Below are 27,584 nucleotides of genomic sequence, written 5' to 3'. Positions count from 1 at the left end.
TCGCAATTCCGATTTGTCTTGCTTGAACAACCTTCTTGATTCGGTTTTGACACATTCACGTGCTTGAATCCGCGTTTTTTCTGCTTGATATATGTGTTATGGTGTGAATTCGAGTTTAAATTTGCACTGTGATGTTGTTATGAGCTTGGATCTGTTTCGTTGTGTAATTGATGATGATGATTTGGTTATGGAGGTTGGATGAATATTCAAGTGTTCTTGAATGTTCTTGAGTTTTTTTGTGATTTTTGGTGGTTTTGATCTGTGAGAAGAAGAGAGAGAAAAGTGAAATCTGTTTTTTGATGAGTTGTAACAGAATGAATAGTGATTGGTGACTTGGCCTGTGATGACTGGAATTTATAGCTGACACTTGTGACTGCTGGACCAATAAGCCACTGCCATGTGGCGTAACTAACTCTTTTACAAATGAAAAACTGACACGTGGCACTGGACTAAATGACTTGGACAATAATGGACTAAAATGCAATTTTTAGGAATTTTAGGACTTAAAAATGAATTAAAATTGGTAACCGGAAAATAACGTAAAGTGAAACAATTAAAATTGACAAAACGGACTAAAACGAACCAATGGCCTAAATGAGGTACTTTAAAGTAACCTCTCTCTGCCGAAATTTCGTGTGAAATGACCAAAATGCCCCTGGGGCTAAAACGACTAAAAAATGACTCAGATGCAATTTTAAAATGGATTTTTAACAGGGGATTGAAACAAAAGTTTATACAAGCGAATTAAAAGACTCAGAGACAATTTTTAGAATTTAAACAGGGTTTTAACACATGAAAAGACTAAAATGCCCCTAGGGGCAAAACTGACTCAAAATGACTTCAAATGCAATTCTAAAATGGATTTTGACATAGAATTGAAATGAAAACTTATTCACACTATTTGACAAGACTCAAACAAATTTTTAAAGATTGAAAGAAATTTTAACATGAGAAATGACTAAAATGCCCCTAGGGGCTAAATTGACTAAAAAATGACCTAACTGATATTTTTTGAAATGAATTTTGACATGAGATTGAAACAAGGAAAGACCCAAACAATTTTCCGAGATTAAAATGAGTTGAATGCAGGAAATGACTAAAATACCCTTTTACATGAATATTGCAAATAATATTGAAATAAAATGCAGAGAAGGATGCAATTGATCAGAGACATATCAAATGACTTGAAATGCAAGAAAAGAAGAATTGAGTTGGTATTTTTAGGTCCAAAATTAGGGTATAACAGCTGCCCCTATTTAAGTTTCTTTGTCCGGGGAGTCAAGAGACGAAGTCTTAGAGTTGACGGGACGAAGATACTTAAATATTAACATTTGCACTGCTTTTGGACATAAAAATACGTTTTCAGATTTTCAAAAAAAACATGAATGCCATGCAACATTTCATTTATGAATGCAAGACAATCGAACCGGAATCTACGGGCTGTGTCACACCACCAAGGGATTTATAGACATCAAGGTAGAAAGAACGGGCAACAAATAGACAGGTACAAGCTGTTCTTTGGATCGAACTTGCCACTTGACCGAGAGATACAAACAAGAGACGGGTACAAGCTGTTCTTTGGATCGAACTTGCCACTTGACCGGAAATACAAACAAGAAACGGGTACAAGCTGTTCTTTGGATCGAACTTGCCACTTGACCGAGGAAATACAAACAAGACACGGGTACAAGCTGTTCTTTGGATCGAACTTGCCACTTGACCGAGGAAATACAAACAAGAAACGGGTACAAGCTGTTCTTTGGATCGAACTTGCCACTTGACCGAAAACATATACATATATGCAGGTACAAGCTGTTCTTTGGATCGAACTTGCCACTTGACCAGTAACAAGATACAAATTGAAAGTCTGGTTTAACAAGATACCAATTGAGGGTAAATTGTCATTGACTTGATTTGAAAATAGACATGACCATTTTTGTTGGCCCAAAAGTAAATTGACATTGATTTGAACTGAATTGACAGTTGAAATTGACATCAGCATTGACATTGACATTGACATTGGCATTGACATTGACATTGACATTGACATTGACATTGACATTGGCATTGACATTGGCATTTGACATTAACATTGACATTGACATTGACATTGGCATTGGCATTTGACATTAACATTGACATTGACATTGACATTAGCATTTGACATTAACATTGACATTGACATTGACATTGGCATTGGCATTTGACATTAACATTGACATTGACATTGGCATTTGACATTAACATTGACATTCGACATTAACATTGACATTGACATTGGCATTTGACATTAACATTGACATTGACATTGACATTGGCATTGGCATTTGACATTAACATTGACATTGACATTGGCATTTGACATTAACATTGACATTCGACATTAACATTGACATTGATATTGGCATTTGACATTAACATTGACATTGACATTGGCATTTGACATTAACATTGACATTCGACATTATCATTGACATTGACATTGGCATTTGACATTAACATTGACATTGGATATTGACATTGAATTTTGACAGCTGACAGTTGGATATGCAACATGTATGTATGGTATAGCAAGATTATTGGATGTATGAGCACATAAAATGCATGATTATGCATGTATGAATGCTTGAAATGCATGATTGGTTTGTAACTTGACAAGAAAATTTCACAAAGGCAGACAAGACATTGGAAGATTGGGCACGTAGTGGCTCGTGCTGCAACATGTTCCCAGGGGAAAACCTCTCTGGAGAGACCGTCGTTGAGAGACGTATCAAAACCATGGCTGAGGGCAATTAAAACTTGTAAAGGAGGAGCCTTAGAAAGTTCTTAGATACAGGTCGCCGTTGCTAGGCGTATCAGTGCTGGGTAAACATTGGATGTTCGCATCTGTGGTCAATGCTTTTCAATATTTCATTCTTTCATTTTTCATTTTCAAACCCCATTTTTGCCTGAACCGCCCTTTCGGGTTTTCGATTCACCGGGGAATAGATTCTTTTCATTGCCCCATTTTTCGGGGCCCGATTTCGGCAGTTCGGGGCCCGATTTTGGACATTCACAGCTTACGGGAAAGACCAGTTTTCACTCCAAAAACCCAATTTTTGATCCCTCAATCACCTAAAATGAATTAGAACAATGTTTACAGGTTCTATATACAACATAACAACCAAAACCACATAGAAACATGCATCAAACAACACAGTCCATCATATTTTCCTCAATTAACCTAAAACTTCTAAACCTAAACCAAGAACACAACAATTCAGCAAATTTTCAGAATTATACATATTATTAGTGAAAGGAATCCCACCCTTACCTTAATTCAGCAACACCAAACGACAAGCTACCGCAATCGATTCCTTCCTAGCTCTCTCTTTGCCTCTTCTAGGTTTTCTCTCCAAAAGCAGGTTTTCTTCTAATGTTTTCACGTGAAAATGTTTCTCTCCCTTTTTCTTTCTTTTTACTTCAAAAATATCTCTCTTTTCTTTTCTCACCCAACTCCCTTAATTTCTATTAATTTCCACTTAATTCCCATTAACCAAAAATAAATACTATTTCTATAATATTTCTATTTCTCATATTATTTCTATCAAATAATAACAACATTCATTTAAATAATACACAACCCCAATATTCATATAATAAAATTGCATCATAACATATTTCATATAAAAATCATATAAAACATATATTTCACATAAAATCATTTATATAGCAATTAAAGTCATATATAAAATATTCGCACATCTACTAAAATATTAGAATAAAAATGGGGCGTTACAACTCTCCCCAACTTATAGAATTTCGTCCTCGAAATATTACCTCAAGTAAACAACTCAGGATAAGACTCCTGCATCTTACTCTCCAACTCCCAAGTAAGACTTTCACCAGCTGCTCCCCCCCAAACAACTCTCACTAGAGGTATCTCCTTGCCTCTCAACGTCTTCACCTTGCGATCATCAATCCTCAAAGGTAAAGTTTCTACCGTAAGGTTGTCTCTAACTTGCACATCATCTCTAGGAATGACATGTGAAGGATCCGCTACATACTTCCGAAGTTGCGACACATGAAACACATCATGCAAGTTCGAAAGATGTGGTGGCAAACCAACTCTATAAGCCACTGTGCCAATTCTCTCAGATATTTGATAAGGACCAATAAACTTCGGAGTCAACTTCTTGGACTTCAATGCAAGACCCACACCGGTCATAGGAGTGACTCTCAAGAACGCATGGTCACCCTCTTGAAACTCAAGGTCCTTCCTACGCTTGCCATGATAGCTCTTCTGTCGACTCTGCGACGCTTTCATATGCTCTCTTATCATCTTGACCTTTTCCGTAGTCTGCTGAACTATTTCAGGCCCCAACACAATACTTTCACCCGACTCAAACCAACATAAAGGAGTCCTACACCTTCGACCATATAAAGCTTCGAAAGGTGCCATACTAATACTCGAGTGGTAACTATTGTTGTACGTGAACTCTATCAATGGTAGGTGACTGTCCCAAGCTCCACCTTGCTCAAGTACACACACCCTCAACAAGTCTTCTAATGATTGAATCGTTCTTTCTGACTGACCATCTGTTTGCGGATGATACGCTGAACTCAACTTCAACTGAGAGCCCAAAGCTTCTTGCAAGCTCTTCCAAAATCTCGAAGTGAACCTCGGATCCCTATCCGACACAATACTCGATGGAACACCATGCAACTTCACAATATTATGAATATAGATCTCCTCCAACTGAGTTACTGAATAGGTGATATTAATCGGAATGAAGTGTGCCGACTTCGTCAATCTATCGACAATAACCCAAATGGCATCATGCCCTCTTTGTGTGTTTGGTAAACTCGTCACAAAGTCCATGGAGATGCTATCCCATTTCCATTCCGGCACATCTAATGGTGTCAACAAACCAGCAGGCTTCTGATGTTCAACTTTCGATTTCTGACAAGTCAAACATGCATAAACAAATTGCGCGACATCACGCTTCAAGCCAGACCACCAAAACAGTTTCTTCAAGTCATGATACATCTTTGTAGCTCCCGGATGGATACTCAAGCTACTTCTGTGACTTTCTTCTAAAATCAACTTTTTCAATTCATTATTATCAGGGATACAAATCCTGCCTCGGAATCTCAACACTCCTTGATCATCAACCTGAAAATCACCATCTGCATTCTGATTACTAGCAACCATCAAGTCTACAAATTTCACATCAACTTCCTGTGCTTCTTTGATACTCTTCAAGAAATCATTATTAATTTTCAACATACCCAACTGCACACTCTGAGGTGCCAATTCACAAACAAGACTTAAGTCTCTAAACTGTTCCAGCAATTCAAATTCTTTCACCATCATAGCCGACATGTGCAACGTTTTCCTACTCAAGGCATCTGCAACCATATTAGCTTTACCCGGATGGTAATTCAAGCCAAAATCATAATCTTTCAACAACTCTAGCCACCTTCTCTGCCTCATATTCAACTCTTTTTGATCAAATAAATATTTCAGACTTTTATGATCACTAAACACTTCAAATCTGGAACCGTACAAATAGTGCCTCCAAATTTTCGACACAAAAACCACAGCAGCCAACTCTAAATCATGTGTAGGATAATTCTTCTCATGTATTCTCAATTGTCTCGAAGCATAAGCTACTACCTTGCCATCTTGCATAAGCACACCACCTAAGCCCAACTTGGACGCATCACAATATACAACAAAAGGCTTATCTGGTTCTGGTAAAATCAAAATTGGAGCCGTCGTCAATCTTCGCTTCAACTCATTGAAACTACTCTCACACTGAGCATCCCACACAAAAGCTTTACCTTTACAGGTCAACTGAGTCAATGGAAGTGCCAACTTCAAAATCCTTCGATAAATCTTCTGTAATAACCGGCCAAACCAAGAAAACTTCTAATCTCCGTAACTGACTTAGGAGTCTCCCACTGTGATACCGCTTCAACCTTCGACGGGTCAACTGCAATACCACTACCAGAAATAATATGGCCAAGGAAACTTACTTCACTTAACCAGAACTCGCACTTTGACAGTTTTGCATACAACTTCTTTTCTTTCAGCACCTGTAAAACAATCTTCAAATGTTCTGCATGCTCTTCTTCGGTCTTAGAATAAATTAGGATATCATCAATAAACACAACAACAAATTTATCCAGAAAAGCATGAAAAATTATGTTCATATACTCCATAAACACACAAGGCGCATTAGTAACACCGAAAGGCATCACTTTATATTCATAGCGTCCATATCTTGTTCTAAAAGCCGTCTTCTGCATATCTTCATCCTTCACTTTAATCTGATGGTAACCTGACCTCAAATTGATCTTACTAAACACACGAGCACCCACTAATTGATCCATCAAGTCATCAATTCTCGGAAGTGGATACCTATTCTTTATCGTCACCTTATTCAACTGACGGTAATCTATACACAACCTCATGCTACCATCCTTCTTTTTAACCAACAACATCGGCGCTCCCTAAGGTGAAACACTCGGTCTTGCAAACTTCTTATCAAGTAAGTCTTCCAACTGTTTCTTCAACTCTGCCAACTCAACTGCTGACATACGGTAAGGAGCCATCGACACAGGCTTCGTACCCGGTAGAAGATCAATTGAAAATTCAACCTCCCTCTCTGGCGGCACATCTGGAATCTCATCAGGAAAGACTTCAGGAAATTCACTCACAACGGGCAATCTATCAATTATCGACTGATTCTCTACAGACAAATACGCCATCAAAGAAAACATCAAGTCTCCATCATGTTCTAACTGCTTCAGCTGCTTGGTAGATAACAATTTAGCTCCACTTTCTTCTTCGGCAGAAGAAAAACACACCGACTTACTAAAATAATTAATATGAACATGGTTGTACTCAAACCAGTTCATACTAGGGATTGCACAACAACAATAATCAGGACAACAAGGACAATACGAAATTGTCACACAACACTACTAGGCTCGACACGACTCTACTAATTGGCCGGACGGACCGACCTGCTCTGATACCAATTGTAACACCCCGTTCTCCCAACAGCGTAATATTAGCTAATTTAATCAGAGTAACCACACAACGGGTGTCACACTGCTAATCAAAATTTCATAAATAGGAAATATCTATTTATTTAAATACCAACATTTAAATTATCTTACAAACTGCAGCGGAATAATTCTTTAAAATATAAATTTAACCAAATTCAACATCAATAAAAATCTTGGCACAAAGGCCACAACATAATTCAACTTTATTCTAATAGCAAGTCATTTCCAAAATATGTGATACATAAAAGAAATGAGAAGACACTCGCGACGATCCCCATCCTAATATGTATCAGAGCCCTAGACACTTGAGCCAATCAACCTACAAGCCATCATTACCTGCACATTACCCACGGTCGAGGCAACATATACGCAGAAGGGGTGAGAAACTTATCCAATAATAATAATATATAATTCATCGAATTAATGAAAACAACAACATATCACAACATGCATCATTAATAAAGTATATAAATAAATACATAAGCAACAACATAATTAATTTCAGCAACAAGGTACAACAACAACAACAACAACATTATCCACAACGACACCGACAACTCGACAATGCTACAACGACAACAACGACTCAACAATGTTACGACAACAACAACGACTCAACAATGCTACGACAACAACAACTACTCAACAATGCTACGACAACAACAACTATGCATCATGCAGGTGGTACCAATCTACGCGCGTTGAATGCTAAGCATTCCAGGGCATAAGCCCCCAACAATTTGGATGGTTAAAGCATCCCAGGGCATAAGCCCCCAACAGGTGAATGATAAACATTCCAGGGCATAAGCCCCCAACGGTTTGAATGATGAACATTCCAGGACATAAGCCCCCAACGAAACTTGAGTATGCATATGGACTCGACTTGTGTATATCAACATACAACTCCAACAACGACTACAACAACAACATATGTGCCTACAACAATTATGACACACTCCCCAACTTCGACATTAGATGATACAACAACGTCAACAACGGAAAACAACAACATAACATATATATAAAATCAATTACATTCATCTCAAGGTTCAACACATCCTTCAAAAGCAATTAAGTTTGGATCAATAGAACATAAGCCAAATACCCATAAAACATCTCAACTAAATCCCTAACACTTAACTTTGAAGTTGGGAAACCAACCATAAGTTTTGAACCAACTTGGGAATAGTTATGCTAAGTTTTCTTAAATTTTTCTGAAGACCCACCTGGACTATTTTTATCATAACTCAAAATCTACAAATAATTTTCTAGTCACTCCGAAGCCATTAGAAAGCTAACTCAATTATCTACAACTTTCATGTTTACACCGAAAGCTAATTCAAAACAGAAACGGGCGAAAAAGTGAGTGTTTTCCAGTTTTGACTGACAGGAAATCGGGGCCCGATTTCGGCAGTTCGGGGCCCGATTTTTGTCGAACCAAAACTGAAAAATCAGCTCAGAATTCGGGGCCCGATTTCGGCAGTTCGGGGCCCGATTTTGGACATTCACAGCTTACGGGAAAGACCAGTTTTCACTCCAAAAACCCAATTTTTGATCCCTCAATCACCCAAAATGAATTAGAACAATGTTTACAGGTTCTATATACAACATAACAACCAAAACCACATAGAAACATGCATCAAACAACACAGTCCATCATATTTTCCTCAATTAACCTAAAACTTCTAAACCTAAACCAAGAACACAACAATTCAGCAAATTTTCAGAATTATACATATTATTAGTGAAAGGAATCCCACCCTTACCTTAATTCAGCAACACCAAACGACAAGCTACCGCAATCGATTCCTTCCTAGCTCTCTCTTTGCCTCTTCTAGGTTTTCTCTCCAAAAGCAGGTTTTCTTCTAATGTTTTCACGTGAAAATGTTTCTCTCCCTTTTTCTTTCTTTTTACTTCAAAAATATCTCTCTTTTCTTTTCTCACCCAACTCCCTTAATTTCTATTAATTTCCACTTAATTCCCATTAACCAAAAATAAATACTATTTCTATAATATTTCTATTTCTCATATTATTTCTATCAAATAATAACAACATTCATTTAAATAATACACAACCCCAATATTCATATAATAAAATTGCATCATAACATATTTCATATAAAAATCATATAAAACATATATTTCACATAAAATCATTTATATAGCAATTAAAGTCATATATAAAATATTCGCACATCTACTAAAATATTAGAATAAAAATGGGGCGTTACAAAGGTATTGAAGTGTCAAGGAATGGACCTCATTCTTTTGACACTTCAATACCGTCATTTAAACCAAACTAATAAGAATTTAGTCTTTTGAATGGAACCATGGGTATGCCGGACGAACGTTGGAGTCCTGCTGTTTGGCAAGTTTGAATTTGCCCCATTCAAAAGTAAGACAATTGTTGTAGTTGGAAGGTACAAACGTTCGGTATAAACGTCCAACTGCAACAATTGTCTTCCTTTGAGTGGGGTAATTCAAACTTGTTAAACGGCAGGACTCCAGCATTAGATGAGCATTTTGAATGATGGTATTGAAGTGTCAAGGAATGCACCTCATTCTTTTGACACTTGAATACCATCATTTAAAATGCTCATCGAATACTGGAGTCATGTTGTTTAGCAAGTTTGAATTTACCCCATTCAGAGGTAAGATAATTGTTGCAGTTGGAAGGTACATTCCGGAATGGAATGTAATGTAATGTGATAACATATATAGTTGAATATGCATAATACATGTTGTTTTGAATGGAACAATAATTATCTTATTTATTCACTTTTCGAATTTATTTATTCATTACGCAATTTTAATTATTTGAAATCACGTTAGATTTAATTAGTTTTTATTCAAATACACAATTATTCAAAACACGACTTTAATCAAAATAATTCAAAATGCAATTTTAATCGAAATTATTCAAAACGCGACTTTAATCGAAATAATTCAAAATGTAATTTTAATCGAAATTATTCAAAACGCGAATTTATTCACAATACCAATATGTGAAGCAAAATGTACCATAAAAAAAGCATAAAAAAGATCCAAAACAATTAGGCATTACAAGCCATTACATTCATTCATCTTCATCGTCACACAAGTAAATCGGGTTGCCCGCTACAGTCACTGCGGCACCTGCTTTTGGCTGAGGACCAAAGTAGAATGTCCTCCTACTCCTCCTCAACCTCGACTGATTGTACATCGGTACCTTCGAATCCTCCCTTTTGACGGAACCATCACATGTGAATCCGTGCCATGTCATCGGCAATTTTTCTTTCTTCTTGTCATCACCCTCCTTTCTGTTGTTCAACTCAACGTTTCCCTGGTTCTGAGACATATCTACATAACACAAATTGGCGATCAAAACCTACATCATGTCGTAACAATTATACAATAATCGTAACAATTCTATCACAAATTTATACCAACAAATGATAAAAATTCATCAATAAAAATTTCCTAAAAATTCTACAATAATTTCCTAACAATTCTACAATTCTAACAATCTAAACAATTCTAACAATATTGTTTGAAATATCCAACAATTCTAACCTAAACCTAACAAATCTAACAACCTAAACTACCAAAACATCATAAAATCAATAAACCTCTATAATCGCATTTTAACAAAAAAAAAACTCACAAATCAATCACAAAATAGCAATGTATTAGGATGGTAACAACTTACTTGATTTTGTGAGCGTAATTGACGTTGAATCCGCAACAATTGGGAAAAATGGCACCTCTTGAACTTCAATCCGTAACAATGGAGTTTTGGAAACTCCTATGATGTTCTGTTCATATAACAGAAAGAAGCGGCAGTTAACTGCCGCTGGTGCCAGCGGTTGTTAACAGTGGCCGCTTAGTCCAACGGTAGTTAACTGTCGCTGGGGGCTATTTTGACATTTAGTTGTGTCAATAGGAAGTTCTCAATGTCAGAAAAGCAATTTTCTTTGGTTTTATGCCCCCATCTTTTATTGTCCCTCGTTTGGTTAACGATGTTGGCTAATTCCTTTTTCAATAATATGCTTTTGAAAATTGCTTTTCTGACATTGAGAACTTCCTATTGACACAAGTAAATGACGAAATAGCCCCCATCGGCAGTTAACTACCGTTGGGCAAAGCGGCGGCTGTTAACACCCGCTGGCACCAGCGGCAGTTAACTGCCGCTTCTTTCTGTTATATGAACAGAACAACATAGGAGTTTCCAAAACTCCATTGTTACGGATTGAAGTTCAAGAGGTGCCATTTTTCCCAATTGTTGCGGATTCAACGTCAATTACGCTCACAAAATCAAGTAAGTTTTTACCATCCTATTACATTGCTATTTTGTGATTGATTTGTGAGTTTATTTTTGTTAAATTGTGATTATAGAGGTTTATTGATTTTTTGATGTTATGGTAGTAGTTTAGGTTGTTAGATTTGTTAGGTTTAGGTTAGAATTGTTGGATATTTCAAACAATATTGTTAGAATTGTTTAGATTGTTAGAATTGTAGAATTGTTAGGAAATTATGGTAGAATTTTTAGGAAATTTTTATTGATGAATTGTTATCATTAGTTTAGGTCTGTTATGAAATTTTGTTGGTATAAATTTGTGATAGAATTGTTACGATTATTGTATAATTGTTACGACATGATTTAGGTTTTGATCGCCAATTTGTTTATGTAGATATGTCTTAGAACCAGGGAAACGTTGAGTTGAACAATAGAAAGGAGGGTGATGACAAGAAGAAAGAAAAATTGCCGATGGCATGGCACGGATTCACATGTGATGGTTCCGTCAAAAGGGAGGATTCGAAGGTACCGATGTACAATCAGTCGAGGTTGAGGAGGAGTGGGAGGACATTCTACTTTGGTCCTCAGCCAAAAGCAAGTGCCGCAGGGACTGTAGCGGGCAATCCGATTGACTTGTGTGACGATGAAGATGAATGAATGTAATGGCTTGTAATGCCTAATTGTTTTGGATCTTTTTTATGTTTTTTTATGGTACATTTTGAATTATTTCGATTAAAGTCACGTTTTGAATAATTGCGTATTCGAATAAATACTAATTAAATCTAACGTGAATTCAAATAATTAAAATTGCGTAATGAATAAATAAATTCCAAAAGTGAATAAATAAGATAATTATTGTTCCATTCAAAACAACATGTATTATGCATATTCAACTATATATGTTATCACATTACATTACATTCCGGAATGTACCTTCCAACTGCAACAATTATCTTACCTCTGAATGGCGTAAATTCAAACTTGCTAAACAACATGACTCCAGTATTCGATGAGCATTTTAAATGATGGTATTCAAGTGTCAAAAGAATGAGGTGCATTCCTTGACACTTCAATACCATCATTCAAAATGCTCATCGAATGCTGGAGTCCTGCCGTTTAACAAGTTTGAATTACCCCACTCAAAGGAAGACAATTGTTGCAGTTGGACGTTTATACCGAACGTTTGTACCTTCCAACTACAACAATTGTCTTACTTTTGAATGGGGCAAATTCAAACATGCCAAACAGCAGGACTCCAACCTTCGTCCGGCATACCCATGGTTCCATTCAAAAGATTAAATTCTTATTAGTTTGGTTTAAATGACAGTATTGAAGTGTCAAAAGAATGAGGTCCATTCCTTGACACTTCAATACCTTCATTTAAACCTGCCTAACAAGAATTTAATCTTTTGAAAGGAACAATGGGAATGCCGGTCGAATATTGGAGTCCTGCCGTTTGGCAAGTTTGAATTACCCCATCCAAAGGAAGACAATTGTTGTAGCTGGAAGGTGCATTCATTCGGTATCTAATGACGATCTTCTGGCGGAATCAGACTGTTGATAATATCTTCAGTTGATCTCAGCAATGTTACCCGCATATCGATCCACTGGAACATGTTGTGCTCCCAAAACATGCTCTTCACGTTTTCGTCGTTCTTTAATTCCACCCAAGTGAATGATACTCTCCCCTCGTCAAGCGTTGGACGTTTATACCGAACTAATTCCACCATCCTTGTGTCTCTGTGGTTGACTCCTTGGTTGAATTCATTCAGTTGATCCTTGAGACCTCTTAACGTTACACCAAGGCACCGAACCTTCAACCTCTGAGGTTCTCCGCCGTTGAATTCTGCATGAACGTCGATCCACCCGACCATTGTTTCAAATCTACACAATTAGAAATTAAAAATAATCAATGAAAAACTCATTCAAACACTTGTAGTAAAAATTTGACATAAACCCTAAAAATCCTAAACAAACCCTAAAAAATTTATAAAATTCGAAAAAATAAATAAATTCAAGCAATATAACTTCATTATAACAGATATTCATAATATATGTTAATAGCATTTCAGATCTACAACATAACAATATTAAAAACAAAAATTCAAAATTTAATAATTAAACAACAACTAAAATTATAAACATATAAACACATATACTAACTAAAATGTATGACAATAGCATAAAGTGATAACTTACTTGTGATTTTGTGGAAGAAATTTTGGATGATTTGGTAAAGTTTTTTTAGAGAGAGTGAAAATTTGAGAGAAAGATGGTGATGGTGATGATGGAGTGAGTGTCTGGATTATGACTACTGACTTGAATATATCACAAACACAACGGCAGTTAACTGCCGGCGCTTAGACTAACAGTTGTTAACTGCCGTTAGGGGTAAAAACGTCATTTACTTGTGTCAATAGGAAGTATTCATTGTCAAAAAAGCAACTTTCTATGCTTTTTTATCAAATAAAATTCAATTCAGTTTGTTTTCAAACTTCAATATCCAAAAATTCAATTCGTATATCCATATCTCTATCATTTAGCCGGCTAATTGAAATTATAATTTTAATATATAGTTTGGAATTAGAGACGCTGCATTGCCAATTAACAGACTTATAAGTGTAGAAACTAGCAACAAGTGGACCTTCATTTCATCTAAAATCAAATTATTGCTGTTATTATCGCCATCATGGAAGTTTGCTTATATTTTTATATTTATAGTATATATATTATATAGTTTATGATGTGAACCTGATATGTGACATGTTTGTATTATTGTAAATTTTATTTTTATATAATACGTTACTACAAACTTTCTCTTTTCTTTGTGACACTCAGAAAAGAACACTTAGTTTTAATTTATTGCTTAAAAGCACTACTAGCTACTATTGTTTAGCAAATTGCTAATATGAATAAATGTTCTCCGAAACAAGTTGTTTTAGTATACTACTCCCTCCCCCTCCGGTCTCAAATATAAGAAAAGATTCCTTTTTTAGATTCATTAAATAATTAATGTATCTGCTTTACAATGTAGACCAGATACATTAACTACTCAATGAACCTAAAAAAGGAATATTTTCTTATATTTGAGACCGGAGGGAGTATATTTTAGCCCTGCATGTTACGGTTGGCAAATAAGGGTTCAAAGAGAAAAGGTTAAACAAACAGTTAGACATTCAAGTGTTGGCCAGGAAGTGCTTGGACTATCCCCAAGATTTTTTCTCGCTGGAGAGTTGCTTTAATTACATGCATAATGTACAAAGAAATGTTCAAATGCTAATATTTAATAGAATATATCTTCCCATTACTCTGAATCCATGATGATTTTATCTCATGTTAATCATGATTTAGTAAAGACAAGACCGAGGTCTTTGAATTCTTTAACACTTATAAGTCAAACTTTGTTGGAACACTAGTTAATTCTAGTGAAGAAAATTGGAAAGAAAAACACTATGAAAAAAACTAGTGTGTGGGTGTGACTTAAAAATGTCCCACATTGAACGGTCACCCCAACTAGTAAGTGTTTATATATGGGAAAAGTGACCTCCAAGGGTGTGCCCTTGGGGTACCCAATTTTGTGAACGGGTGAACGCTTAAAAAAAATTAATATATATTTTTTTGTCACTTGAAAATGTTAAATTAATTAATTAATTAATTTAATCATTATCCGTAAGCGCTACGCGTAACAAATAAATTTGTTACGACCTGACCCGATCCAAAAGCATATCCAGAAACTTCCGGATATATCCAATTAAGAAACAAAACGCGTTTGCTTAAGGATTATGCAAACTTAATCCCCAAGTCACTCGTTTTTTGTTACAAACTCTCCCTATAAAAGGAGAGCTCGCCCCATTTGATTCTTTACACCGAAAATTCACAGTCGATGCTTCCTGTGTTTTTTCCTCTCTTCTCCCTCCGACTTGTTTTTAACAAGTTTCTTCTGCTTCTACTCCTTTCTGTCCCTTCGGTATTAAGAGTGTTCTTGAGACCATAGTCCCTTGGTCTTAAGTTCATAGTCCCTTCGATAATATATGATTCTTCGGAATATAGAGTACTATTAAGATCATATTAAAGAATGATCTTAACAGTATATATATATATATATATATATATATTACTTTAAAGAGAAATGGTGGTATCACCATATTTGAGTGGTCGTAGTGCCATATTCATGTTTTGGAGAAGTTAGAATGGTGATAACACCATATTTGAGTGGTCTCAGCACCATAATAGAATGGTAATAATACCATATTAATTTGAACGGTTTCGAATAGAGCGGTTACGTACCGTATCGAGTGGCTTCGATCAAACGATTGAGCCATATTTTGAGGGTGTAATTCTCGAACGATTTTTCTACAGTGCAGTAGTTAATCGAACAGTTGTAGCTGGGCTTGTTTTATCCTGGAGGCGGCGTGGTTGATAGTCTACCTTGCACAACTTTGGGTAGTGCCACGAAACGTCTTAAAGAGAGCGACCTGGTCGTGACTCAACCTAGTAACAACTTCGGTAGATAACAGAATTTGGAAATCCAAATTTAACAGTTTGGAAATCCAAAAACAACAATTTTAAGACGTTTCGTTATGCTATGTCTACCGGAGATGTTACTTATTGAGATTAAGTTGTCCCTAAATAAATTATGGATAAATCAAGCTATAAGAATTACATATTTCGACCGAAACGATGAAGTGTTTGTTGTTGATATAACAACAACACTAAAAAGTTTAAGATTATCATTGATAATGATAAAACAGACGAGTTTGTGAAACATAAGAAAATGTTTGGACTGAAAAAGAAAAATAACGTGAGGTTGCGGTTTTGTCTTGATTAACTCAAAAATTTTCAGGATGAAAATTAATAACACATGCTTACGTGTTGTTTTTCCTTATGAATCAGTAACATGAAATTCTTATTATATAATCATCATCATGATAAGAAATAAATTGTTAAAGTTGATCGGTCATGTTCTCAACAGAGCCTCTTTAATGAATAGTTTGGGATGTACCGTCGAACAAGAAGACAATTTAACCATCATAATGTTTCCTGTACAAAATATGAACATTGAAAAATCAATGAATGGATCAAATTGAAAAAGGTTTTGATGAATTAGAAATTATATGAGAAATTTGTTTCAAATATTTCATATAAAAATAAGAAAGAATCTGAATTTCAGATTTCTATTGAATAAGACTGAGTTAACTCAGACTTAAAGAAAGACTTGTGTACCATGCATTCTTGTGGGAAAAGACTGCACTTTGATGGTATGTTAAAAATTAAATTCTCCTTCTATGTTATTAGTTGTGTGATTTTAATATTTGACATATCAAAATTGATCATGAACAAGTTTAATTTTTGAGTAACTTGGACTTAATTCCAACGTTATATAATTAGACAATTTTATTTATTGCAGTCAAGATATATGAACCAAAAGTTCATATAAATCAGAATTTAGAGAATTGAATCTCTAAACATAATAAATTATGATATGTGTTAATTTGAAGACACATAAATTAGAAATGATAAAATGATATTTTTATCATATTTATTGATGACTGTGAATTTTGGAAAATAAAATTGATGAGTTTGAATGTTCAATTTTTATAACGAAAATTGAAATTTATAGAGTTCCCAAGTCTAAGAACAAAAATTCTAATTAAGAAATTTTTGAAGAAAAGACAATCCAACTTGTCTTATTTTTTGAACTTGGGATTGTCTGGACTATATTTAGATCTTGGACCCCAAGAGAGTTGAATTCACTAGTAGAGCCTATGAATATGTATTCATCGGGTATGCGATAAATAACGAAACATCTAGGTTTTATGACCTAAATGTTAAAGTGATCATAGAATTTAAAAGATGTCGAATTCTATGTAAATATTTACCCCTTTAACTAAAGAATAGTGGGGGCACTAGTGGGGGCTCTAATGGGAGCACGACATTAGTGGGGGCAAAATAAATTTCCCTTTAAAAATTAAGAACTAGTGGGGGGCACTATATCTAATCACATTCATGTAATTAGAAATAGTTATGAAAACATCATACAAGATGTTATAGAACCTCAAGGAGGTAAGAAAGCTAAAATTGCTAAAGAGTATGAACTTGGTTTATACAATGGAAGAAGATCCATTAAGCCTTAAAAAGCTATATCCTTAATGGATGCTGAATTATGGCAAGAAACAATAAACGATGAAATGGATTTTCTAGAGTCTAACAAAACATGAAACTTGGTTGACTTGTCTTATAGTTGCAAAAACAATCGTTTGTATTTGGATTTTTGAAAAAAGAACTAAAACCTGATGGTACGGTTGATGAATACAAGGCTTTCCTTGTAGTCAAAGGTTTTAAACAAAGAGAAAAATATAGACTTCTTCGACATTCATTCACCAGTCACGAAAATCATATCCATAAGAGTACTAGTCCCTTTAGCCGCCGTTTATAACTCGATAGTACTCCAAATGGATGTGAAAGTTGCCTTTTTATGGTGAACTAGAAGAACAAGTCTATATGAAACAACCTGAAAAATTTTGCAATTCATGGACAAGAAAACAAGGTCTATAAGTCAGATAATTATTTGAATGGTCTAAAATAAACTCCTGAGGAATGGCATGAAAAATTTGACATTCTAATGTTATCGAATGAGTATAAAGTGAATGAAAGTGACAAATAATATTTGCACGATCATATATCTCTATGAAGACGACTTGCTCATATTGAAAGATTCATGTTATGAATTATGTGAAATCATTGTTTATCAACAACATTGATAAGAAAGACCTAAACAAAAAAATTGAAGTAATTCTTGGTTTCAAGATTACTAGATCAGAAAAGATAACTTTTTTGATAATTCTCACAAAGTTGAGAAGATCTTAAAGAAATGTAAACTTGCAATCACATATTATGATCCAAGTGTAAGAGCACTTGAGATGGAATTAGAAAAACAGAATATACGAGCATCATTGGCAGCACTTAGGTATGCCACTGAATGTATTAGATTCGACATTGTCGATGTCGTGAAACTCTTGTGTAAGTTTACTAGTAGACGGATGAGAAGCATTGCCATGCTATAGAAAGAGTCATGAGGTGCCTTAAGAAGAATATGACTCTAAGATTACTTCACTAGGAGTAACATATTGTACTTAAATGGTACAAGATATAAAATAGAACATCTTTCAGATGAATATTTAGCGACTAGTGTTTGCACATTGAGCATCACTAGAGGAGTTGTTTGTTAAAACAAATGATATTGACTCAGTCCACTATGGAATGAATCTGAGATGAGAACACTAGAGAAAACTAGTGAAGAAGCAAGTTGGCTAAGATCCTTGCTAGCTGAAATCCCTTTATGGGAGAAACCGTTACCAGCTGTGTTAATTCATTGTGATAGTACCGCGGCTATTGCAAAGATTAAGAATCGTTATTACAATGGTAAGAGACGACAGATAAGGCGAAAACATAGCATGATTAGAGAGTGTATCTCTAAATGGAGCGGTTGGAGTTGATTTTGTACGTACGAATGAAAACTTAGCTAATCCTTTGACGAAAGGACTTAATAGAGAGAAAGTCCAAGAAACATCCAGTAGGATGGGACTAATGCCTATAGCCCACAAGTGATGGTAACCCGACCTACATGACTGGAGATCCCAAGAAATAGGTTCAATGGGTAAAAACAAGTCATGAAGTGGTAGAACATGCTATGAGAGAAAGAATATAGAAAGCATGATCCTGCAGCGAAAGAAGGATGAGGTAATAGTAACTCTTAATGAGATCTATACTCTATGTTGAGTGGGGTACACAGCTACAGGAGTACCCTTGATAGACTCACCTATACGAATGTGGAACTTAGGCCAGTCCTATGGAATTTCAAGGCAGAATTCCTAGAGCATTCGTTAAAACCGGGATACACGTGCAGGGCCTTAAAACGCACGGGCTTTTAGAATACACCTATGAAAAGGTTTGTGTGTGGATTCTATGTCTGAGATAGAGTTCAATGCTGTAAGCAACTCTTGTTAAATCAGAATACCTTCCACTATGCAAAGGTTCAAGTTGTTGGCGACACCTTTGTATATTAGCAAATCTTATGGAAACGTTTTACGTTATTTCTCGAAACCATTTTGAAGTCAAGTGGGGGATTGTTGGAACACTAGTTAATTCTAGTGAAGAAAATTGCAAAGAAAAACACTATGAAAAAAACTAGTGTGTGGGTGTGACTTAAAAATGTCCCACATTGAACGGTCACCCCAACTAGTAAGTGTTTATATATGGGAAAAGTGACCTCCAAGGGTGTGCCCTTGGGGTACCCAATTTTGTGAACGGGTGAACGCTTAAAAAAAATTAATATATATTTTTTTGTCACTTGAAAATGTTAAATTAATTAATTAATTAATTTAATCATTATCCGTAAGCGCTACGCGTAACAAATAAATTTGTTACGACCTGACCCGATCCAAAAGCATATCCAGAAACTTCCGGATATATCCAATTAAGAAACAAAACGCGTTTGCTTAAGGATTAAGCAAACTTAATCCCCAAGTCACTCGTTTTTTGTTACAAACTCTCCCTATAAAAGGAGAGCTCGCCCCATTTGATTCTTTACACCGAAAATTCACAGTCGATGCTTCCTGTGTTTTTTCCTCTCTTCTCCCTCCGACTTGTTTTTAACAAGTTTCTTCTGCTTCTACTCCTTTCTGTCCCTTCGGTATTAAGAGTGTTCTTGAGACCATAGTCCCTTGGTCTTAAGTTCATAGTCCCTTCGATAATATATGATTCTTCGGAATATAGAGTACTATTAAGATCATATTAAAGAATGATCTTAACAGTATATATATATATATATATATATATATATATATATATATATTACTTTAAAGAGAAATGGTGGTATCACCATATTTGAGTGGTCGTAGTGCCATATTCATGTTTTGGAGAAGTTAGAATGGTGATAACACCATATTTGAGTGGTCTCAGCACCATAATAGAATGGTAATAATACCATATTAATTTGAACGGTTTCGAATAGAGCGGTTACGTACCGTATCGAGTGGCTTCGATCAAACGATTGAGCCATATTTTGAGGGTGTAATTCTCGAACGATTTTTCTACAGTGCAGTAGTTAATCGAACAGTTGTAGCTGGGCTTGTTTTATCCTGGAGGCGGCGTGGTTGATAGTCTACCTTGCACAACTTTGGGTAGTGCCACGAAACGTCTTAAAGAGAGCGACCTGGTCGTGACTCAACCTAGTAACAACTTCGGTAGATAACAGAATTTGGAAATCCAAATTTAACAGTTTGGAAATCCAAAAACAACAAACTTACTACAAGATAATTGTTCACTTCAAACTCAATCTGTGAACAAAATTAGTTAAGAGAGTTTTAATTACGTCATCATTCTACTGCTACTTCAAATACTTATAAATACTTACTTAGTCACAAGTCTAAATAAAATGGATTTGGGTATATAGTGCTAGTGGTAAAAATCGCTTAAAAGAAAGTAGAAAAAATTAAAAGAAGAATGGATCACATAATGCGTTTTTGAGACAATCAAATAACATGTCTTGATATGCGTGTGCCCAATTATTTTTTTTATTTAGACTTGTGTCCAAACAAGTGTTTCTCATAATTGATGTCCTATAAAAGTAGTGTACTTTGTCTTCACAGAGAAATGATCATAGTATGTTTTTGGGTTAAATAAAATTTTGGTCCCTATAATTATCTTTTTAAATTCTCTAAAAAAATTTATCAAGTTTTAGTTCTTCAAATTTTTTTCGTCATTACTTTCGGTCTTTACTTTTAAGAAAAATCACGTGTATCCTTCAAATTTTTGAATTATTATTTAAAGTTATGTTTGGTACATTGTATAATTATCTCTTGCAAAATTTTAAATTCTTTAACGAGGGATGAATTAAATATAAATATTTAAGTTATTAACGCTTAAAAATTCATATTTAATTTATATTTCATTAAAAAGTTCTAAATTTTGTTGTGAGAGATTGTTATAATTTTTATCCATCTCTATAAAAAATCATTCAAAAAATGTGAAAGGTGCATATGAGTTGACTTAAAAATAAAGATCAAAAGTCGTGACGGAAAACGTTTGAGAAACCAAAACTTGCTGAAATTTTTTAAAGTGACTAAAAGCGTAATTTAAGATATATATAGGGACCAAAAATTTATTTTTTATAAAACAAAAATATAGTATTGAATTCCCTCAAAAAAAAAATAGTATTAAAATGGAAGATATTTATCAGCATATACTGCATATGGTTGAGAAAATGTATATATAGAGAGGTCACAGACTCATTTTCATATTGCCATTGTTGTTTACTCATCATTCTTCTCTTTCTTTTGAATTGGCTACTCAATACATTTTTCTCAAGAACAATGGTACTTTTCATTGTTTATGTACATGCACCCCATACATCTAACGTTTTTGAATGATCAATGAAAATCAGAGATAGAAAAAAAAAACGGAAATTGGTTTCTAATTTTGGTATTTCAAACACTTAACGGAAAATTTATTTTAATTTTTTACATGCTGCTTAATCATTAATATTATGTTGTCCATGCATGCAGGAAGAAGAGCTGGTTGATGGAAAAGTTGATTGGAAAGAAAGAAGAGCTATGAGACATAAGCATGGGGGAATGAAAGTTTCTTTGGTCATACTAGGTACTTTATTTATTTATTTATTTATTTTAATGGCTCATACTAGGTAATAATTAAGACCAAGAATTTCATGGATAATTTTTCCTTTCCTTGTAAGTAATATAATTACATGAAAAATAACCAATATGGATTATTGGGATTATTAATTGCAATTATTTTTGGTAATAATTGTGGAATTTGGGTACGTGTGAGGTGCAGGGGCGTTTGCGCTTGAGAACATGGCAACTTTTGCACTAGCAGTGAACTTTGTGTCATACTTCGTTGGTTTCATGCATTATGAACTAGCAGATGCAGCTAACATGGTAACCAACTTCATGGGGGTTTGTTACATACTCTCCATTGTCGTAGCCGTTTTTGCTGATACATGGATTGGAAGACACAAATCCGTTCTTATTTCTGGCTGCTTTGAGTTTTTGGTAAGTTTCATAATTATATTATGAGCAATGCTATTTATCCGGATACATGTTGTCTCGAATTGCTAGCGAAAATCTATTTTCCAATCAAGGGAGGTGGTGGGGCATATATTTGTCGTGATACATAGCAATTTCCTTATATTATACTCCCTCCAGTCCTTATTATAAGAAACAATTAATTTTTTTGGTTCATTGTGCAAGTGATGTATCTAGTCTATATTTACAATAAGATACATTAATTATTCTATGAACCTAAAAAGTCAACTTTTTCTTATAATAAGGACCGGAGGGAGTATAGATTATGTGACAAACGTTTGACACCATTATATTGGTGGTGGTTGATGATGGTCGCCCGGCGGCGGAGCTCCCATCAGGATCGATGGTTGAGCTCATTTTAAGCTTAGGAGAAGGTAGACCTCCCCAAAAAAGGACCCTTAGGAGAAGCAACATGGACAAACATTGTTGGTCAAAATAACACGACATCCTTATAACAAAAACAAAATTCATGTATGTATGTTCATGTGTGTATGTGTAGCTAAAGATTAATGACAAACCTCGGTGAAAACATGCATATCATTTTCATAATTTGTTATATGAATATGTGTGTTAAATTTTCAATGAATTAGCATACACAGTATGTGTAAATTTTTTCTAAAGATGGAGCGATTGTAGTTAACTAATGATTCTGTAAATGCATATGAATAAATCTTTCCTCAAATACGTCACCACAAATGAGGAAAATATTTTAACCTATTTAAAACTTATCAATTACAAGTAATGTAATGAAGTCTATATATTGTGAATTATGTTGCAGGGACTGGCGTTACTCACAGCACAAGCACATTACCCTAACCTGAAACCAGCCATATGCAACCTCTATGACAAAAATGCAGTGTGTGAAAAAATTAGTGGCAACCATGAAGCTTTACTCTTAATTGGTCTCTACTTGTTGGCCTTTGGTAGTGCAGGCTTGAAAGCTTCTCTGCCAGCACATGGTGCGGACCAGTTTGATGAAAGAGATCCCAAAGAAGCAAGACAAATGTCCAGCTTCTTTAATGGTCTCTTGCTTGCAATTTGCGTTGGTGGTTCTGTCAGCTTAACTTTTAATGTATGGATACAAGACAACAAAGGATGGGATTTGGGATTGGGAATCTCCACCATTGCTATTGTCTTTGCTATGATCACCTTTGCCTTTGGATTGCCACTATACCGAATTCATGTTGCACAAAGAACTAATCCAATTATTGAGATACTGCAGGTATACTATATTAAACTAGCTAGCGTGCAGACGGCTGCTAACATATGGTCGTATCGTATGTATTTTTTCAATAAAAATATATTGAAAGTTACAAAGTTTTACGTGATTATTTAAAAAGTTCAGCTGTTTAATTCGATAAAAAAAAGAACAAATTTTATATCAACAACGAATTGGTACATGTTTTAAGAGGTTTGAGTTGATAAAAAAATGGTTGGAAAGGGAACCCACTTTATGTGTTGAACAGGTTCTCCGGTGGAGATTTGTCACCACTAAAGCGGTGGAAACTTTGTATATATAACAAAACAAAAATACATCAGATCACTTTCGCAAGACATAATTTTGTTTTGTTACATTCATAAATATATTTTGATGAATGATATTGTATATTTATTTATTTTTTATTAATGAGAGAATCATGGAAACAAATTTACATATATTATTTGAAAAAAAATTATTACTAGAAATATATCATTGATCAAGCTGTTGATTTTCCAGGTGTATATATTGCTGCAATTCGCAACAGAAATATGTCCCTTCCTGCAGACTCTGGAGAACTATATGAAATTGAACAGGACAAAGAAGCTATAATGGAAATAGAGTATCTACCTCATAGAGACATTTACAGGTGCACTCTCACTACTATCCAAAATTAACTATATATATCACTTGATGTTGATCATAGCTTAAGCACTAAAAAGTAACAAGTAAAACTAAATCATATATTTTGATTGCGTCAAGTTCGAAACTGATGGATCCATTTGCACAGGTTCTTGGACAAAGCAGCCATAGAAAGAAAATCTGATGTACAACTTGAAAAGCAAGAAACTCCAAGCCCATGGAAACTATGCAGAGTTACACAAGTAGAAAATGCCAAAATATTTCTAAGCATGATCCCAGTATTCTTCTGTACAATCATAATGACTCTTTGCTTAGCACAGCTTCAAACTTTTTCAGTCCAACAAGGCTTCACAATGGACACAAGAATCACCAAACATTTCAACATCCCACCAGCATCCTTACCAATCATCCCAGTTGTTTTCTTAATCATTATAATCCCTTTCTACGACCGAATCTGTGTGCCACTTCTCCGTAAATTCACTGGCATACCAACCGGCATTACTCACTTGCAGCGAATAGGCGTTGGCCTAATACTATCCTGCATCTCGATGGCAATCGCGGCAATCATAGAAGTGAAAAGAAAAAATGTAGCTAGAGACAATAACATGCTTGATGCTGTTCCAGGAGTTCAACCATTACCTTTGAGTATATTTTGGCTTTCTTTTCAGTACTTTGTGTTTGGTATAGCTGATATGTTTACCTACGTGGGACTTCTTGAGTTCTTCTATTCAGAGGCACCAAAAGGGCTTAAATCTACATCAACATGCTTCCTTTGGAGCTCTATGGCACTTGGCTATTTTCTAAGCAGCATTATGGTGCAAATTGTGAATAGTGCTACCAAGAATGTTACTGCAAGTGGTGGATGGTTGGCAGGGAACAATATTAACAGAAACCATTTGAACCTTTTCTACTTGTTGCTTTCTGTACTGAGCTTGATCAATTTCTTTGTCTATTTGGTAGTTTCAAAGAGGTACAAGTATAGGCCTCAAGGTCCTACAATTAAAGGTGTGGATTCTCAATAGAGAATATATGGTTAACAAGTAGTAAGTGTAAAATTTGTGTGCTATGCTTTTTTTATTTGTAAAATGTACGTTTCTTTTCTTTGTAAGTTTGTGAAGTTTTTTTGTTTTGTTTTGACAAATGTAAGTTTGTTAAGTTAGAGGCTATTGTGTTTGTTTACACTTAAAAATACTTATCATGTTAAGAGAAATTGAAAGATAGACGTTGTAAGCATATACTAATTTCCTTCAGCAGAATACAAATTAAGCGAGTGATATTACAGCCGAACTAGGGTCAGTCGATTCTTTCTCAAGTCTAATGAATAATATGTGCCCGTTTGTTTTGGAATTTTTTAAACAAAAAATCACTTATATCATTTTAATATTGTTTATTTTAGATTTAAAAAAAAAGCATTTTTAACCTTGAAATGAAAAGCTATTCCTAGTAATTTTTTCAAAATATTTATTTTCTTTCTAAAAACGAGGAACTTAAGTCTAAGAGTTTCAACTTAACAAAAATGATTTTTACGATATATAGTAAATAATTTTTTTTAGCTTTTTTCAAAAATCTAGATTTTTTTTAAGCCAAAACAAACACCACAAATGTGGGTCTTGAGGACATCCGACTTGGTCAAAGCTTTATAGAACTAGACATTGAGACAACCAACTCATGTTCTATGTTGTTGGGTTCACTAACCAAAAAGAGTGATAAGAACACAGGCACGTTTCAAAGGAGGCTTCGCACATTGGAAAACTATCAGCTGAACGTGGGGCACTACTTACCCCTCAACGAGGGAAAACAAACACACTACTACACATATAGTGAGCAGTGCTAAGTGTTGTACGTCATGTCGTTTGATCAATATAAAATGTTTTACATATAAATACTCATCTCGTACGATTGCATGACACATAAAAACAATCAAACTCAAGCAATTTACACATTTTTATCTTTTTACCTTTTTGCATTTCTTAGTTCAATAGCTAAAACCCCAAAAACCACCTTACTTAATGCTCTACCGAAGTCATGGTTATTAAACTCACATGTCAACTCGTAAACTCGCACTCAGACTCAATGTCATGGTAAACTCTCTCAGACTCTCGGCAAACTCGGGTAGACTCGCGAGTCTGATGTGCGAGTTTACGAGTTCAGTATAATTCCATGGAAAAAGCCCAAAACATGTTGGGTCTAACAATTTCAATCGAAAAGACCCTAAAAGGAAGTTAACAGACCTCTCACATCTCGTCCTTTTGGTTTTAGAAGTTATAAAACTCAGAAAAAAACAACAAACCTTTATCTTTGTCTCAGGTTCTCGCTACATGTCTCTTGTCGTATATGGTTTGCCTATAGATATTCTAGTACTCCCTCCGGTCTCAAATATAAGAAAATATTCCTTTTTTAGATTCATTGAGTAGTTAATGTATGTGGTCTACATTGTAAAGCAGATACATTAATTATTTAATGAACCTAAAAAAGGAATCTTTTCTTATATTTGAGACCGGAAGGAGTAGAATGACTGCGAAGATGGATTCACTTTGTAAAATGTAATGATATTTCATTTTACTTTTTGTATTAAATTATGATTTTTTTTAAAAGGTGAAAAGAATTACAAAAAGAGAATTCAAACGTGCATGTATGATGGCATGACTATGAGGCACAATAAAACTTCACACTACTTTCTTTAAAATTGTTGTCGAGAGATTTAGCAGAGGTATTGGTTGATGTTTTTTCAACTGTTATTTACTTTCTTCAAGCGATTACACTGAAGAATGAACTATGTTCCTCGACTAAGTTAAGTACGGTGTATTTTTTTTTTTTTTTGGGGGGGGGGGGGGGGGGGGGGTGGTGGTGGTGGTTTAGCTGCTGAACTAAGAAAATGATAAAATAAAGATAAAATTGTCAAGGTAAAGAGATAAAAATGCGTAAATAGCTTGAGTTTGATTGATAATTGATAATTTTGATTTTAATTGATTGGAATTAGAGACGCTGCATTGCCAGTTAACATTCTTTTATAAGTGTTTCCAAAAAAATAAAAATTCTTTTCTAAGTGTAGAAGCTAGCAACAAGTGGACTTCCCTCAAAAAAAGCAACAAGTGGACTTCTACTACCAAATTATTCCTTTTTTTTTGAAAGGACTACCAAATTATTCCTATCATCGTCATCATCGAAATTTATTTATATTATAGTAAGTATATGTTGTGAACCTGATATGTCATATATCTTTTTTTTTTTTTTTTTGAAGAATGATATGTCATATATCTATCTGTAGTATTGTAATTTTTTTTATGTGTATATATAAAACGTT

General features: G+C 34.7%; 1 protein-coding gene across 1 annotated transcript; it reads left to right on the top strand.

Moving 5' to 3' along the window:
* Positions 1-21,894: 21,894 nt before the first annotated feature.
* On the top strand, positions 21,895-25,496 carry LOC146933516 (protein NRT1/ PTR FAMILY 4.5-like). Its single transcript, XM_085705314.1, has 5 exons — positions 21,895-21,994; positions 22,190-22,407; positions 23,219-23,717; positions 24,158-24,287; positions 24,429-25,496. The coding sequence occupies exons 1-5, from the start codon at positions 21,895-21,897 to the stop codon at positions 25,300-25,302; spliced, it is 1,821 nt and encodes a 606-aa protein (XP_085561440.1). The 3' UTR covers positions 25,303-25,496.
* Positions 25,497-27,584: the final 2,088 nt, after the last annotated feature.

Source organism: Medicago sativa, chromosome 4 (assembly GCF_051527215.1).
Source record: "Medicago sativa cultivar Bolivia chromosome 4, Bolivia_mono, whole genome shotgun sequence".
Lineage (NCBI taxonomy): Eukaryota > Viridiplantae > Streptophyta > Magnoliopsida > Fabales > Fabaceae > Medicago > Medicago sativa.
Note: the sequence above shows the minus strand (reverse complement) of the source record. Positions and strands in the feature narration are given on the sequence as shown.